Consider the following 18556-nt stretch of genomic DNA (forward strand, 5'->3'; position numbering starts at 1 on the left):
GACAGTGGGTACACTTGCCCAGTGATCGATTTTTACAGACCAGCTAGGAATGAAAAGAGTATTTGGCGAAGACTTTTGTTGCTCTTGTATTTGAGTAGTGGGAATGGATCGGAGTAGGGAGGATTCGTGTGGGCCAGCTGCTAATGGGTGAAATTGGAGTAGAGGGGTGTGTGTTTGGGGCCATAAGTGTACTGGCAAGAGTTAGAGTAATTGTGTCATAGTTGGCAAGGGGGTTGACGTGGATTGAGAAGGATAGATGGGCTGAAAATTAAGGCCTGCATCTAAAAAGTCATAGGTGGAGGAACTGGGATTGTGGATTTTGGAAAAGGGAAAGGTATTTTCATAAAAAATAACACGTCAGGAGATAATAATTTTGCGACTGGGCATGTCATAGCACTTATAGCCCCTATGATTCAACGAATATCCCAAAAAAACACACAAAGTAGAACGAGCTTGCAATTTATTTCTTGAAGTAGAAGGTATTAACAGGTAGCATAAGCAACTAAAGACCCTAAGGGTTGAGTAATCGGGATCCTTTTGGTAGAGAAGTTTTCTAGGCGAGTGGAAAGCAAGCTTTTTGTTAGGGAGATATTTAGAAGATAAGTGGCCATTTAAAGTGCATGATGCCAAAAAGATGAAGGTAGAGAGGCATGAACAAGAAGAGTTCGAATGATATTGTTGATTGTGCAAATTTTTCTTTCGACTTTTCCATTTTGGGAAGAGGTATGTGGGCAAGAGAATCGAAAGTGCATCCTATGATAAGCACAAAATTGATGAAAAGGACCATTGTCATATTCTCGCCCATTGTCACGTTGAAAACACTTTTTTCCCATTCAAATTGAGTTTTTATATAAGCATGATAGGATAAGAAAATGGAATAGACTTGAGATGCCCACTAGAGCGATGCCCACTAGAGCTAAGATTAGGTGAAGACCAAAGAATACTATGCACAATGTCAAATGGCAAAGTAATGTATGACACAGAATCATAATTTAACTTGCTTTCCAAGATGACAAGATTGACAAAAGAAATCATCCTGAAACTTATTGCAATCAATAAAATTGTTTTGATGAAAAGAGTTTAAAACATTAGCTCTCGAATGTCATAAGCAACTAGCCCATAATTTGGGAGATAAAACTGCAAAAGTAAATAGGGTACTGGATGTGCCAATGGAGGATCTTGTGGTAAGTGGATATAGGTCATCTAAACTATTACATCTTATTAAATGCATCCCGATTTGAAAATCCTTCATGAAAACTTAAAAGGGTCAAATTTAATAAAGACATCATTGTCAACAATAAATTTTTTTCACAAAGACAAGATTTTTAATAAGCATAGGTGCATGTAAGAAATTTAAAGATAATGGAGGATGGGGAGGGGGTAACAATGCATGTCCACAACCAAGAATTGGAATAGTATGGCCACTATCAACAGTAATATTACAATTTGTGCTCATATTTGAATAAGATGTGAGATTACCTCCTTTAGCGGTCATATGCGATGTGGCCCCAGTATCCATATACCATTGGTTATCCGATGGGGTAAGAGATAGGATATGCATTGTAGCATTAATATCAATTGGAGCAGCAGGACATGCCGAAGCCATGTGGGCTTGTTGAGGTCGAGGCCTAAGGATGCCAAGTGGCCGGGTAGAAGTACTCTTCCTTTGCCAGTGACTTGTGGTGGGGTATGGACATGGAGGAGTGGCCCATGGTTGCCATGGTCCAACCCAAGGAGGAGAGTAAGCCACGACTGTTGTGGAAATGTGCTAGAGGTGTTCCTTGCCATACGTGCTGCTATTGTTGGTGATGTGAACTTCTACTACTAGTACGATCAGCTCTCCTTCCTTTTCCTTTGCCACAGTGATTATTGCCGCTACTGCCCTTGCCACCACGACTATTATTGTTGCAGAAGTTAGTGCAGGTTTGGTGATGATGAATAATACGACTTGTATTTTTTGCATCAATAACTATGAAGGAAGAAGTGTCTGGGGGATTAGCAATCTTTTTTGCCCTTGCCATTTCCTCCAAAACAAGCATCAAACGGGCTTTGCAGAAGGGAGGAAGTGAGTCACCATGGTGAATTTGAGAACCAACTAAAGCATAAGCGTCAATTAAACCGACAACAAGTTGAAGAACTAACGGATCATTGGAAACGACAAAGCCGATATTAGATAACTAATCAGTAAAAGATTTGAGATGCTGATAATAAAAGGATACATCATCAAAATGTGTCATATCGACATTGGAACTTTCTTGCTCTGAGTAAAGAACCCTAGAATTCTTATTGTCAAAGAAGATGTTGGTCAACCGGTTCCAGTTAGAGGCGGTGGTTGAATCTCGTTCAAGAATGGTGTGAAGCAAATCTTTATATATTGTGTTGTATATCCATTGCAAGACCATGATGTCTACACGAGACCATAATTCTGGATCAGTTGTTTTGAGAGAGGAATATGCTTTTTCCTTTTTGTGAGATGAAGGAAGAATGTGGTTGAGAACTTGGTAAGCCCTAGCGTGGATCTTAAAAAGTTTAGACCATGTGATATAATGACCTTTTTCAATGTCAAGAGTAACTTTTATGAAACTGTTGATGTTGGATACTGCAATAGCAGAATGGGGAAGAGAAGGAGGAGGAGATTTGGATGGGTCTGAAGAAATGGTGGTGGAGCTGATATGGGAAAAGAAGCAGCAACTAAGGTGAGAGGAAGAAGAGGGTTCCTAACCTAGATCTCCTGATACCATGAAAGAATTGGTTCGTTGACCTTCTCATTCCATATGGTGTATCATATATACAAAGAAATCACGTTATAATTTAGGTTACAAGATCGTTGATCAAATCACCAAAAGATATACATAAAAAAATACATGTGTTAAATAAAGAATGATTTACATATTCTAATAAAAAATATGGTTAATTGGTTATTAGATACAATGAACATTGATTAATGATAAATATTTATACAAAGAAAATATTAAACAAAATATATTTAATATGTAATGAATAAAAAATTATATAGGAGTTAAATTTTTTTTTTATTACATATTATAAATAGCACTCTAAAATTTTGGTTACGTGTAATTTAATCATTTTTAAACTTAAAAAATTGTAAATATTTAATTTGTGTCAAATAATATATTTATTTTTAGGCTTAATTATGTTTTTGATTCCAATAAAGTTAGTATGTTTTGTGATAAATTTCTATAAAATATTTTGTTAGAATTTAATCTTTAAAATATTAAGAAGTTATGATTTAATCTTTGCTATCAACTTTCTTTCACTAAGTACAAAGCTAATTTAGTACTGACACGTAATTAGTTTAGAGAAACATAGTTGAAAGTTAAAAATACTATTCAAATTTTATTTCAGAAGTTGAAGTGAGGGTGGGGTGTAGGTTAGGGGTGAGGGGATAAGGAGGGAGTGAAGGTGAGGGTGTTGGTAGAGGTTAAGAGTGGAAGGGAAGGTTAGGAGTGGAGGAAAATGTGAGAATGCCGTTGAAGGGGAGGAAGTTAAGAAGGAAGAAGATTTTTTTTAATAAATATGTAAAATATATTTAATTTTTTTAAAATTTTTATTTTAAAAAATAAAATATTATAAAATAAATTATATAGCATATTACGTGTCATTTAACATATAAAAACTGACGATAGCAATTAAATTCTAACTTCTTAATATTTTAAAGACTTAATCTTAACAAAAAAAAATTTATAAAAATTTATGGCAAAATATACTAACTTTACATGAATCAAAAACATAATTAAGTTTTATTTTTCTTATTTTTTCTAAAAATATCTTTTAAATTATAAAATAACTCTCAAAAATTGAAATTGTGTATAATCTAATCCCTAAAATTAATATGTCAGAAAGGGATGGAAAAGTTTGTTTTCGTAGATTTGAATAGTTAATCGAGTCAACAGAATATATCAGTGTTTACATTCATAATCTGTTGAATTATATATTGATTGTGGTCTACTGTTCTACAGTTTTTGGGTAGTTTGGTGTCAAATAAGGTTGGCTACAAATCCTCATTTGCTTTTTATTCGAAAGATGACAAAAAAAATATGATTAGATTAGTGTTATTGCTGCCATTAGCCTCATATTTACGTCATTGTTGCTTCGTTGTTGATGCTTCACGTTACTTCGAAATGATACTATAAAGTAATAAGCGTAGGCCTTTATGTTTTAAAGGTCCTATGTATTTCGATCTCACTTTAGCCCCTTATCTTTTTCTTGCATTTAATAGTGAGCAATTTTTTCAGTGGAATAAAGGGTAGGATAAGAATTTAAAGATGAAAAGACAATAAAAAAATTAAAAGGAAAAAAATGTTGAAATAAATCCAAATGATGGAAGGGGGAGAGAGAGAGAGAAAAGGAAGATAAATTAAAGTAATCCACTAAAAGATTAAAGTTTAGTTTTTAAATAGAGAGAGTTATAAATAAATAAGAATAATTGAAAGTTAGATTAAAATGATTCACTATATTCTTTTATATATTTTTTAAAAAATAAATAAGAGAATTTCTTTTTGTAAATTAAAATAAGTCTTGTATAGTGATAGTGGTGCGCAAACAACCACAATCATATAAATACAGATTTATTAAAATGAAAGGTTGAGATTCAATACTTATAAGTTGTAACTTAGTAATAATGGTGATAAAACATTTAAAATTAAAATATAATCCCTGATTAAGCTGGTGGGATATACTCGTAGCTGAGAACAAAACGACAATTAAGCAAGTTCAATCACGAACAAGGAGCAAAATTATGGGTCAATCATTTATCAAATAGTGGTCCACGATGGGTTGGTGATGAATTTGCTGTTGATTCTCCTCCTTTAATTTTATGGCTTCATAGTTAAACTGATATGCCTTAATTGTTAATTGATACAAATTTGCGATGCTAATAATTGGGTCCAAAGCTTCAAACTTTGAAGCTGATTTTCATGAGGACTATAGTTTACAAATAACACAGATAAAAAAAACTAAAAGCAAATATTCTGTGGTGTATTAATGGATCAAAACTTTATATCCACAGCAAAAGCAGTTTTTACTTTAAATTATAGCCTGTAAATCATTTACTCATAAGATGAGTAAGCGTAATTGATTTGATTAAAATAAAGTCGAATTAAGTTTAGATTTTTTATCTAAAATTTTTATTAATTAGTTTTACATCAATTAGATAAAATGTAGTTTTAAAAAAAATTTAAACTACTATATTTTACTGTTCAAATGTAATTATTTTTGTCTATCTTAATATAATCTAATATTCAAATTAAGCTGACCGATCAAATCAAATAGTCTATTTTACAACTTTATTTTAGATTGAAACCCATTAGAAATCATCATCCTAGAACTATGTCTAACCATTGCATATGATTGGATTGGAATTTGGACTGTTTATATTTTTTTTAGTGATGATGGATGAATTTGTCTTGTTATAATTATTTTACTTTAAAAATAATTATTTTAAAATTTTGACTTCACCTTTAAATAATGCTAATCTTACCCTATTCATCTGATTGACGACTGTGAATTTCTAGTTGTATGCTCAAATGCAAAACAGTATCTTCACTCATGTCCACACACCCTTTTGCAAATGAAATATCATTAAAGATTACATTATGGTATCCTTTTAATAATTTGTACATAGAGCAAAAGCTAAAAATGTATAATATAAAGATTGTTAATTTATCATGTGATTGTTTTGAAAAAAAAAATCAAGAAAAAATATCATTTTTTTAAAATAATTCTAAAAAACTTAGCCGAAACAAGAAATTATTCTAAAAGTAAATTAAACCAAACACACAAAATATCAAATCTCATACATAAATTCTACTTCAAAACTTCAAATTTATTGAGCACGTAACATTTCTTTTATTCTTAGCTAACTTATTCAATAGATGAACTAAATTTTTTCTTTTATTTGACCCTTGTGATTCCACTGGAGACAAACAAGATTCTAATAAATTTTGTTTGTTAATTTCCATTACTCTCATTGGCTTTAAAAATTTATCAAAACCAATGAGATGAGGAAAATTGAGCTTGGCTTTACTCCCACGTATTTTGAAAGCAGCTCTATCATAAGCCAAAGCTGCTGCTTCTTCTTCAGTCTCATAAGTCTCAAGCCAAATCCTACTGCCATTCTTTGTAGGGTTCATTATCTCTGCTGCAAACTTCCCCCGTGGCCTATGCCTTACACCCCGGTAGTGCTTCCTTTTAGGTGGCGCGTGAACTTCACGCGACGATGTAAACTGTTGCCTTTTGCATCCCTCCAATTTCTTGGCATCATGGATACTCTCCAATCCAATAGAGCCCAAGCTAGGGCTTTGAATGGATTGTAAGTTGGAGAAAAGCATGTTTGGTGGTTGGAATCATTCATTAGAGTGTTTGAATCGTGTTCATGCTCAAGCAGATAGCCTTTAATAGATTCCAAAGAAGAAACATCATAATATATTGTAGCAGCCATGTTGCGGGTATTAATGGAGATGGCGATGCTTTTCTCCTTTCAGAACTTGAAACATGTTTGTGGTGTTTCAAGAATAAAGCCTTATATATTTATACTACTGGGTTTCAGTCTTCTTAATAACAGTGGATAATAATATTTTTACTTAATTTTCTATTATATTTATTAATTATTTAGTTTACTTACATTTTCTTTTCATCTCCTTTATTATCAAATACAATTGTATAAGTTAAAAAAACTTTCACTATCGAGTGTAAAAATTTTTAAACTTACACCATTGGATTGTTTCTTCAATAAATATATTTGGATCACTTAATGTTAAAATTTATCTGGTTGAGTACTCTTTGTTATGTGCAATTAATTTTAATTCTTAAAATTGAACTTAACAATTAATAATTATAAAATATTATAAAAACTATTTCTTAGATTTTTAATAAAATATTACTATTTATATGCATATAATATTTAATTTTAAAGATTATGGTTGATAATTAGAAAAAAAAAAAAGAGATTATGGTTAATAAAACCAATAAATAAAATACAATTTCAATTTAAAGAAGGTTGAATTCAAACCTTTTATTAAAGAAGCCAGTGAAAAGAGAAACGGCAGTTTATACCTTTTCTATACAAAATTTTGTACAAAAGAAAAGATATAAGAAGAAAAATATATAATAAAATAAATGGTACTATCATAAAAAAAAACCCGAATATGATGTTGCGCAGTCGTTCTTGATCTTGAACTCACCTACTCAACCTTGCAAACAAAAAGAAGAGGTTGCATGGGAGAAAAAAGGAACGATGAATATCTTAAATTCACTCTACAGCCAATTGATTTGTGATTAACAGTGGAAAGGTTGAATTTTTAATTTTACTTGACAGAGATGCAAAAGGAGGTTTCGACAAATCTGTTCAATATCAAATATTACATTATTATTTTTATATATTTTATTATTTAAAATTAATATTTATAAATATGACTCTAAACTCATTTTAAATAATAAAAATTAACGTAATCATAATAAATTAAATTTCCATTATCCAACTTATCATAAAAAAATTAATAATGTAAACTAAATTTTAACATTTTAAATAAATTAAAAGTAAATCTTATATATTTTTTTAAAAAAATATCACAAATAATGTTACTTTTATAAAAATAAAAACATAATTAATACTATGTATGTAAATTGAAATTAAATAAAGTTAAAATTTAACAAAATTATATTTTTAATATTTTTATTTATTCACTTGTTAATGATTTTACAATATTATCATAAAATTACATATGTAATTTCATAATAATAATAATAATAATAATAATAATAATAATAATTCATTTTTTGTGAATAAAAAATTATATACAATTATAAAAAAATTTACAAAAAAATTATATATATATATATATATATATATATATACAAAATCTGTTGTTAATAGGTATTAACTTTAAATATTTATACTATTTATTAAGGTTTTATAGAATGTGCTATCACTCAATCCAACTTATATGAAATATAATATTTATAATTATGAAAATATAATTTAATAATTAAATCAATTAATTTTATATAAAGTTATTAAGAGATATTAATATTACATATCAACAAATATTAACTTACATGTAGATAATATATTTAATAAAAGTAATTTTTACTAAAAAAATATAAAAATATAAAATCAACATCATATAACTGTTAAAAAAATTACATAATTTGGAATCTGAGTGACTTTCTCTCTGTCGACAATTGAACGTGCATGTCTTTTTTGAACAACATTTTAATAGAAACTGCCATAATGCTAACAAATGATAATGTTTATCCTCTCACTGTCGTTGAGCCTGCTGCAGCCAGAGAGAGAGAGAGAGAGAGAGAGAGGGAAGAGCGTGCTTTTCTTTGTCTCCTTTCTCTTTTTTCGATGTTAGTATTATTGTTCATGAATATTACCTGAGAATTTGAAGAAGATATTATAATACTTACTTCTATATTTATATATTGAAAATTTTCCTGTTCTTGTAATTATATTCATTTGATCCATTAATAATTTTTGTGTCATCATCTTATCTCGTCACAGCAATTTCTGAATATTTTTACTGAGCCACTCTAGTCCAAAATTGTAAAGTGTACCTTCACATGTTTAAGTTTTGAAATAAATGTTAATTTTCAATTAAATAGATTTATTTGACATTTGCACAATACACGTTATACCTTTAAAATTGTAAAAACTCCATATAATGAAAATGTTCAACATATTTTGAAATCCATTCTTATGTACTTTTAGATTCTCATGATTGTTTCAGAAAAATTGACTAATTTTTTTTATAGAAGACAGCTTCTACCTTTCTACTCACATAGAAAGATACATTAAGTGTGTTCTTATAACACCATTGTTATATATTATTTTTAGTATTTTTTTTATTTAATTTTCTTCGTTTTTTTTTTATTTTTAGCTCTGGGTCAAGCCCAAAATGTATAAAACACTCTTGCTTAAAATTTTTATTGGAAGCCCAAATTTAGAGTCTAGAATAAAAAAAATGAATGAAGAAAACAATGAAAAGGAAAATAAAGAACAGTGTTCTAGATTCGCTCTATCATGTTTAGAAGCGCAGATTTTGAGTCTAGAATAGAAAAATAAAAGAAGAAAACAATGAAAAATAAAAAAGAATTTTATAGATATCTTAATTGGTTTACTTAGATTGGGTAATTCCTATTATCTTGTTTATGCTTAAAATTGTTGATTTTGTGGATTTTCTTGTTTATAGTTGTATTTTTTTTCTTTGGGTGATAGCAAATAGTTTGATATTTGAATTCATGTTAATTCTAATACAAAATATTATAATTTTTTTTTATTTTTACACTGAAAAAATAATTGAAAAAAGGTAATGAGTAACACCTTTCAATTTTCATTTTGTTTTTCTTTTTGGGTCTTATTGATGCCTAAGATTCTCATCTAAAACATAAACCTTGTGACAAACATCACCCCAATGAATCTCATCAAAGGGAGTGAATGCAAAAGTCATTACAAAAAGTAGTGAAAGCTTATTGTCAAACAACTTGGATCTAACTCACTTCTAAAAACTATCTATTCTAATTCATCTAAATAAAATTTTGTCTCTATTCTTATCTAATATCAAATATCTTAACCTTTATTGGCATTAAATTGCACCACAATCATTCTAACTGACTTCACCATTAATCAACATCAACACCGTTTGCTTGTAAACTCATTCTAAACACCTTAATTTGTTTTGTATTTTTGGCCAACTTGTTCAACAGATTGGCCAAATTCTTCTTCCTCATCGGTAACTTTTGTGTTTCTGAATTCGATGAAAATGATAAATAAGATTTCAAAGTTTGTTGCTTCGAAATCTTAAGCGTTTTCATGGACTTGGAAGGCACATCAGATCCAATAAGGTGAGGAAAATTTAACTTAGCTTTGTTTCCTCGCATCTTGAAAGCAGCTCTATCATAAGCCAACCCAGCTTCTTCTTCAGTATCATAAGTCCCAAGCCAAACCCTTGCACCGTTCTTCTTTGGGTCTCTTATCTCTGCCGCAAACTTTCCCCATGGTCTACGCCGCACGCCTCGGTAGCGCTTCCATTCCGGTGGCGCGTGAACTTCACGCGCCCTCGCAGGTTGTTCTCTTTTGCATGCCACCGTTTCCTTTGCTTCATTGATATTGTCGAAGCCTAAAGTGGGGCTTGGAAAAGGCTGGTTCGTTGAAGTGTAACATATTTTGTGGCATGAAACATTGGTGAGAGTGTTGGAATCGTGTTCAAGGTCGAGAAGATAGTGTTGAACAGATTCCAACGAAGAAATATCGAAAGACATTGTAGTGGCGATGTTAACGTTGGATGATGATGGTGATGGTGATGGTTTTACTTTTTTGTTACTCGATGATGCACTTAGGTTTGTGTTTGCTTGAAGAAAAACGCTTCGTGCATTTATACCAGTGTTTGGGAGTTGTTTGCATTTTTATATTCTTTGCTTGAGAGTTGAATCTGAGTTTGAACAACGTGATGTTTCTTTAATTAAATTAATATTGTTTTCATGTGGGTTGTTTCTTTGAAGCTTCAATGAATACATGAAATGGCATTGAAACTTGAAATCACAGCGTTCTTCGCCACGTGTGATTAGTTGAATATAAATAATTTAAATTTTCAATCATATATGTTCTTATTTGCAGTAAAAATATTATGAAAGTATATGCATATAATTGTAATTTTAAAAAATGTATTCTTTTCTGCTCCCTTTTTTTTCAAATAATAATAAGCGTAATGCTAAGTTTGTGCGTTTTAAGAAAAATGAAAAATATTTTATGAAAATATGTATATAATGTCATTATATATATTAATTTGTAGTAGATTAATTCCAAGGAAATTAAAAGATTAATTCCTTATAAAGTAGTAGATTATGATTTGAATTTTTATTAAAGAAAATACCTAATGTTTAATGCTTAATTGTATTTGAAGTAAAACTATTTCTTGTAAAAAATACATATAACAAAACTTACTAGAAAAAGGCTTGCATATAAAATTCATGGGAAATGTGACCAAACTTACTAGCATTAATCACTGTGTTACACACAAGTCCATGAAGAGAAACAAGGGACATCCATAATTCCATTCCCATTTTAAGGGATCAAATTTGACCTTCATGTTAATTTGAGCTATAAAATATATAGTAGTCATAGAGATGAAGGGGCTGTTTGATTATGTTATTGTTTTTAAAACTTATTTTTAAAATTGTGTTTTGATTGTTATTAATTTAAAACGTGTTAATAACTTACAGACTTGGAGCATGTGGGTATACAAATTTTTTAATTATGAACATGTCCCAACTCGTTTTAAATATTATAAAAAATAAAAAATATTCAATTTGTTTTAATAATTGTTAAATTGAAACATTAGGCCGATAAATTATTTATATATGATTAATTGCGCTAATTAATCATAGATTAATGTGTCAGTAACTTATTGATATATATGACATAGCTAATTGTTGAAGCACAACTAATTGAGACACAGAAGCTTTGGGTAAGAATTTGTCCATAGAGAAATATAAAAATTATGCTAAAAACAATTAGGTCCAGTGAAAGGCTGTTAATGTCTGACAAAATGACATAATTTAAATTTTGTGTATAAAATTATATATACACAAAATTTTTATTTAACTTTTCTAAAACTTAAAGAATATAAATTATTTTAATATAAAAAAATTATTTATTTTTATGTTAATTTTTTTCTATAAAATTTTATTTAAAAAGTTTACTTGAGCGGGTATATAAAACGTTCACAGAATTTAAAATTGTCTGATACTGTTTTTTTTCTCAATGTGCAATTAAATTTTTACCGCTAAGTTACAAAATCCATGAACATTGCCTAGTTATTATAGTAATATCTTGGAAATTAATGTAGCTAACCAAATAATATTATATTATCAGCTCCTTCTAACTTTTTTAATAATAACAAAGTGACACATTACCAGCTCCTTCAAACTTTTTTTAATATAAAAGGAATTAAATTAGGCCAATTAAATAATATTATCCAACTCATTAAAGCACGTGATTCAAATTATTTTGTGATTTCAAAATACCCTAAAAACCCATGCGTCAAAATCTTAGGAGGCTTCGTAGAACCAAAGAAGAACAAAGTACAACAATGTCACAGCCAAAACCTATAACCTTTCAAACAGAGGACACCCATATAAATAACGCATTTGGGGTCCCATTATTTCACACTTATACTACCTTCAAACGAAGAAGCACTTCGCATTCTTACAACACTACACTTCAACTTCCAAGTTTCAGAATCGTATAATGAATCTCAACACCACTCTTGATTCCGATTTAGCTCTTCTAGAATCTATTCGACAACATCTCCTTAACGATACCGATGATTTCACTGCTCTAACGGAGGTTTTCGCCACAGCTAACGGCGCTGAATCAACGTCCACACTTCATGATAACGTCGTCGACTCTCCGTTAGAACGGACGACACCGGTTAATTGTGGGGCTGCGGCGGCGCGTGAGAGCCACGCGCCTCAGTGTTGTCAAAGCTACAAGGGAGTGAGGCGGAGGCCGTGGGGAAAGTTCGCGGCGGAAATTAGGGATCCGAAGAAGAACGGCGCGAGGGTTTGGCTCGGGACATTTGAGTCGGCTGAGGATGCGGCTTTGGCTTATGATCAAGCTGCTTTCAGAATGCGCGGCTCCAAAGCTAAGCTGAATTTTCCCCATTTGATTGGCTGCGATGTTGCTGAGCCGCAGAAATTGGTGGCTAAGCGGGGTTTGAGTGAGCCGAGTTCAGTGCGGCTGGGCTTGGAGCCGAAGACGAAGATGAGCCGAGCCAGCATCATTGACACGTCAGAGAAGTGGGATATGGAGGAGTGATCATCTTATGGGTCATTCTAGCTGATTTTGTTCTTCATTCACTGTTATAATTTGTTTCATATTCTTTATTAATATTAATTTGGTTCTACCTTCATGGGTATTACATTCAATGTGATTTTTTTTATTGTCGATTCTAATGTATAAGAAGATATCTAAAATAAGAAATAATTGTATATTTGCAAAAAAAAATAAAAATTTGAGGAATTAATATTTATTTATTTTATACACTCTTTACTTCAAAAGAATTAAATTAAATCTTGATAATTGACTCAACCTAATCATCTAAGATGAAGTAAAGGAACACAAATAGACCCAATCATTTGCAAAATGCTAAACTACTTGGAAATTTACCTCTAAGAAAAATGACATGATAAAAAAAAATGCTCATCATTATGCTTGCATCCTTCCTTTTAGAAAAAAGCTTGCTAGCAAATTTTTTGAGATAATTAAAAAATATATTGAATTTGATATTTGAATTCATGTTAATTCTAATACTAAATGAGATGAAAAAAAAAAAACGCTTATTATTATGCCAAAAATTAAGTTGTTGGTAAAAGTGTAACTATTAACATATAATATGCTTTACATTACATGTGGATCTTTTCCTATGTGGGGTTAAGTCCCATCTACAAATCTAACACACACACACCTGTGACCTTATAGCATATCAAAGAAAATTAAAGAAGAAAAAAAATTAAAATATTATCATATATATATATATATATATTTATAATTTTGTTCTCTTTATTCTTTTTTTTTTCATTAACAATTTAGATATTTTACTTTCCTTTATAATAGATTTTCGAGACCGAATGTTTTATAGCGATAAAAAGTCATGGATTAGCTTTCAATAAAATTTTATTAATGACACTTATTTTTAAAATATTTTAACATTAATTAATTTCATACCAACGTGACCCTAACATAATTTATTTTAATTTTTGTAAAAATATTGCCAGAAAAGGTATCATGCACTGAATAAAAAGACCCATAAAACTAACAATATTTCAAAAGGGAAAAAAAGGTTGGCATGACCATCAACTAACATTATAAATGAAATATGTTAAAGATTTAGATAATAAAATAAATATAAATATCGCATAATTTAAAAAAAAATCTTTACACAAAGAATCAATTGTATACGGTGTTATAGTGGTGTATTCTTTTTTGAACATTAAATCGACAAAAAGAGGACAGTTAATTGGCAAGAACTAGTTTAATGATCATTGGAAATTAAAAATTACATAATTTGGGAACAAAGCTTAATATGTTTGGAAGTTTTAAAAGAGATAAAAGAGTGTGCCTTTATAATATAATTGGCATGTATGAATTGGTACTATCTTTTAGGAATATTGTACTTGTTGCACATCATCACCATTGTTGAAATTAGACTATGCATATACTTCCCAAATTGGTTTAAGAAACTTGTAGCTAGGGAAAAAAAAAAAAAGGTTTTTACGCTAATTGATTTAATAAAAAGAAAAGTATAGTGATATTTTTGAAAATAACATAATTTTTTTAATGTTAATTCAAACTGAAGTATATCTATTCAAAATGAACTGATGTAAAAACTAAAAAATAGAAAAAATGTTAGAATTTATTAAAATAAATAAATAAAATAGATATATAGTTTATAAATGTTGAAACTTTGCACTAAAAATTATGGTTCTTACAAAAGTGAAAAATTATATCACTTTTCACATAAGTTGATAAATAATACTTTTTATATTGATTATTTCTAAAATTGATATAAAAATTAATTTAAAATAAAATATTTCAAAAGCGTATACTAGTAAAATAATATAAATTAGAGATATCAAATATAACTTTTTATATTTTCAAACTTCTAATAAATTTTTTTACTATGGATTGATAAACATGAATTCTTATTTACATTTTCAAACTTCTATTAGTGTTATTAAGTACGTCATTGATAAATACAAACTTTTACTAAGTACATAAATAATTTTATCTTACTTCATTATGTGTTTTCTTATCCATTAGCCCATTGATATATAATATTAGTAAACAAGACACATTTTTTATTTATAAATTCAACAAAGATTAAATTTCAAGTAAATATTCACGAACATTACATTTTTTTATTTATAGACTTAATAAAGATTAAATCCTAAGTAAATATTGACAACGAATATTTACACTATTGACATTGATGGATCTTTTAGAGGAACAATGACATCATTAACAAACATTAACATAAAAAATATTTTATACATCAATTAGTTAAAGAACAGATGTAGAATATGTATATTATCTATTTTGTTTAGTTAACTGATGTAAATCTCTTAACTTATTACATAACTTGTATCTACATTGGTTCACCAACTAATGTTAAAAGTAGTTTTTAATCAAGATACACTCATCTTTAAAGTAAAACTTTGTAGTTAAAGAAATGCAAGTGGTTGTAAAAGACATTCTTACCATACCACACATAATTAAGAATATCATCCTATAAAGTACAATAATAAACAAGTTAATAACATGAAAAAAAAATCATATAAAGCCTCACCTTAAAAGGATTGAAACAACTTTGTTGTCATTTTAAGCTTTGCAATCAATGAATAGAAGTGGAGTTTCAGACTATCATACCTTAAGAGTTTGATGTTGTGTAACATTTTTCAGTTTTTTTTCCTTAAAATATAATAATTTTTATTGAGATAAGTAGAGTTAGGATGAGTTTCTTATAATTATGGTGTGAAATTTTATTTTCTCAATTAATTTAAAAATGTACAAAAGCATTTGAGACAAAAGAAAAAGCTAGTTAATTATAACTGCATTACACTTTACTAAGTAAGACTACACATTAACAATAGAAATATATATAAATACATTAGATTTCTTTCATATACAATGTTTAATGTGTACAAATCATTATCCAAAATACATTAGGACTCAATATTACATAATTACATTATCAAAAAAATCTAAATCCTAATGAGCAGTATGGATCCACACCAAAAAAGGAAAAATACTAAGGGAATGCTCCTAGTCATCATTGTCAAAACAACCCTTTATTTTTTCTAACTCTTCTAGAATCAAGTCTTCATTGTAAATGTCTTTGATATCAACGACAACCTCTATGCCATTGATCAGCTCTTAAGTGAAAGTGGTTGGTCTTCCCATCTGATCATGGTCGTGAAAAGTATACATAAGATTCACAGCATTGGGCATCCAAATTGTACCTCTATACACATACAGACATAACGTGTGGTGTATTCCACTACTAGCAGGAAAATTAAAAGGAACATTATATCCTATGGTGAATTTTACTATGCAAACATTACCAAGTTCATTTCCATTAGGTATAATAAACTTACAATGACAAACCCTCTACCATTCCCTAAATATATAATTTAATTTACTCTCTATACTAAACTCCAATAGCCTATTGAGTCTTGGTGGAATGGTCATCCTTATTTCTTGAAAATTATTTGTAAGGATGAATTCTCTTCTCACCATTAAAACATAAACATACAAACGTGAAATATCACAATAGAAAACCTTATAGCAACAAATACAGTACAACATATATAAAGAATATCATAATTCATGCACTATAATTATAACTATAACTATAACAAGATCTATCTCTTTCTCGTATCTACACTCTCTCGTGCACTGTGATTACAGTTAACTACTGCCTCTAACATTTCATAAGGTCTTACACATTTAGGTAAATGGTTGTTAGTTAGCCCATGCACACAGATACAACACACATAATTACAAGCCCTTTATCAAAAGTATAATCATGAATGTGAGGCCTATGATACTTTCGTTCTAATAAATTTATGCATAGTCATTACAAATAGCATTTACCACCCTCATTTTTTCAAAATTTCCTAAATTGTCTTCGGACTCTATACTCTTAGTGTATCTCTATAACCATTTATACTAATCTCTTTTATTACCACAACTTACAATATACTTTTATCTATCCATTTTCACCACTTAGCTAAGTATATCGTGCCTAAAGTCAAGCACATCTAGACTTAGTCCAAAACAGATATTACAATGAAAGATACATTCCAATCATTCAACATTAGCGGCCAAACATATATCACCAACCGTAATAGATAACAAAATTTCCATTTAAATACATATTCATGAGTCAAATACACACAACTTTACACTTACATGATTACAATTATACTTAATGTTTTAACAGCATGATAGAGCTCTTTTTACCTCAAAGAGAAGATTTACTAGAAGTTTTAAGGAAAATAGTATCCAAAGGATCAAACTCTTCTTACATATGTTACAAAATAAAACACCTTTGAGAAGGGAGAAAAATAGAGAAATAGAGACAAGTTCGAAGAACTGAGTTTTGAGGAGCTTACTTCTAATCGAGTGTAAAAGGGGTTTAGGTTCAGATTTGGAAGTAGTTTGGAGTTTTAGGAGAGGTTTCTTTGAGGAAGGAAATGAGAGAAAAGTGAGTGAGGGGTTGTTTAGCTTACAATACAAGTTTTCAAAACAAAAGTTTCCTTAATTACCCTTTTTAGCTTGCTAATTCTTACTTGAGTAAACAAATTCTCACTTGAGCGAGATACATTCTTACCTAGGTGAGACCCTTCTTGCTTGAGCAATACCAGATAAAAGAATTATACTGATTTTCTGATATTTTCGCTTGAAGTGAAATCCCATCTCGCCTACGCGAGATTAAGTCTAAAGAGCTCTTCATTCACCTTGTGCCTTCTTACTTGGGCAAGAGAATAGTTAGAGCGATATTATCCCTTCTCGCCTGAGTGAGAATACTCTGAAACGCCTAGTTCAAAAAATTTTGTTTCACTTGAGCGAGACCCTATACAATTTTCACAATTCTAAATTATTTTTTAATTAAAAAAAGTGTAGCTATAAATAAAATAATTATGTAATATTAAAAACAGAATATTACATGTTGTACAATATTAAAAACAAGATGTGCTTCCAAAGTTTTCCTATGCATTTTTTCATTTAAAATAACAATTTTTCCAAAGTTTTCCTATGCATTTTTTCATTTAAAATAACAATTTTCACATTATTCATAGGTACAACACTACCAAAAGCAATATTTCTAATAAGGAAAAATATAAATTTTCTAAGAATTGAGTAAAGTATTAAGCAAATATATTTCTACTTTTTTGAATGAGTAAAAAAAATAACATTGTATTAAATATATTTATAAAAATTTAAATTAAATTAATTTTCTATTATAATTTTTTTATTAAAAATTTATTTTTATAAATTTTAATATTATTTTAAAAATACAATTTTTTAAAAACTCCTAGCCCGGCCATCCCCACACTCTCCACCTTACTTCCTCCTAATTTGGGGACCTAAACAAAAAAACCCTCCTCACTCTTTTCTCTTTCCTCTTTTCAGTATCTCTTATCAAATATCAGAGGGCTTTATTTTTTCTTCTTTTATTCCTTTTTTCTCCCCAATTTCTTTACTCTCATCTAAAAGAGGATCAGTCCATGAAATTATATTTTAACTATCATTATTATATTTAAATATTATTTTGTTCTCTCATTTGAATTGTTTTTTTTCCAATTTTTTGAATTGCGATAGTTTAGATTTAGAGCTTTATTTGAAGTTTTCAAATTTCAATTAGAAATTCCATAAAATCAACAAATAAAAAGATTTTAAACGTGATTATGCTAAAAACTCACCTTTCAAATATCACATTTAAAATTGCTTCAAAACAATCTTACAAAC

At 29.2% G+C, this 18556-nt stretch overlaps 2 protein-coding genes across 2 annotated transcripts; one reads left to right on the plus strand and one right to left on the minus strand.

Moving 5' to 3' along the window:
- Window positions 1-9645: 9645 nt before the first annotated feature.
- Window positions 9646-10290, minus strand: LOC113851431 (ethylene-responsive transcription factor 1-like). The gene has a single exon (XM_027481913.1). The coding sequence runs from the start codon at window positions 10282-10284 to the stop codon at window positions 9646-9648; it is 639 nt and encodes a 212-aa protein (XP_027337714.1). The 5' UTR covers window positions 10285-10290.
- Window positions 10291-12222: 1932 nt separating this feature from the next.
- Window positions 12223-12841, plus strand: LOC113850817 (ethylene-responsive transcription factor 13-like). Its single transcript, XM_027481347.1, has one exon. It carries the CDS (start codon window positions 12272-12274, stop codon window positions 12839-12841), a length of 570 nt encoding a protein of 189 aa, XP_027337148.1. The 5' UTR covers window positions 12223-12271.
- Window positions 12842-18556: the final 5715 nt, after the last annotated feature.

The sequence above is a fragment of the Abrus precatorius genome, unplaced genomic scaffold (genome assembly GCF_003935025.1).
Source record: "Abrus precatorius isolate BTA unplaced genomic scaffold, Abrus_2018 Scaffold9, whole genome shotgun sequence".
Lineage (NCBI taxonomy): Eukaryota > Viridiplantae > Streptophyta > Magnoliopsida > Fabales > Fabaceae > Abrus > Abrus precatorius.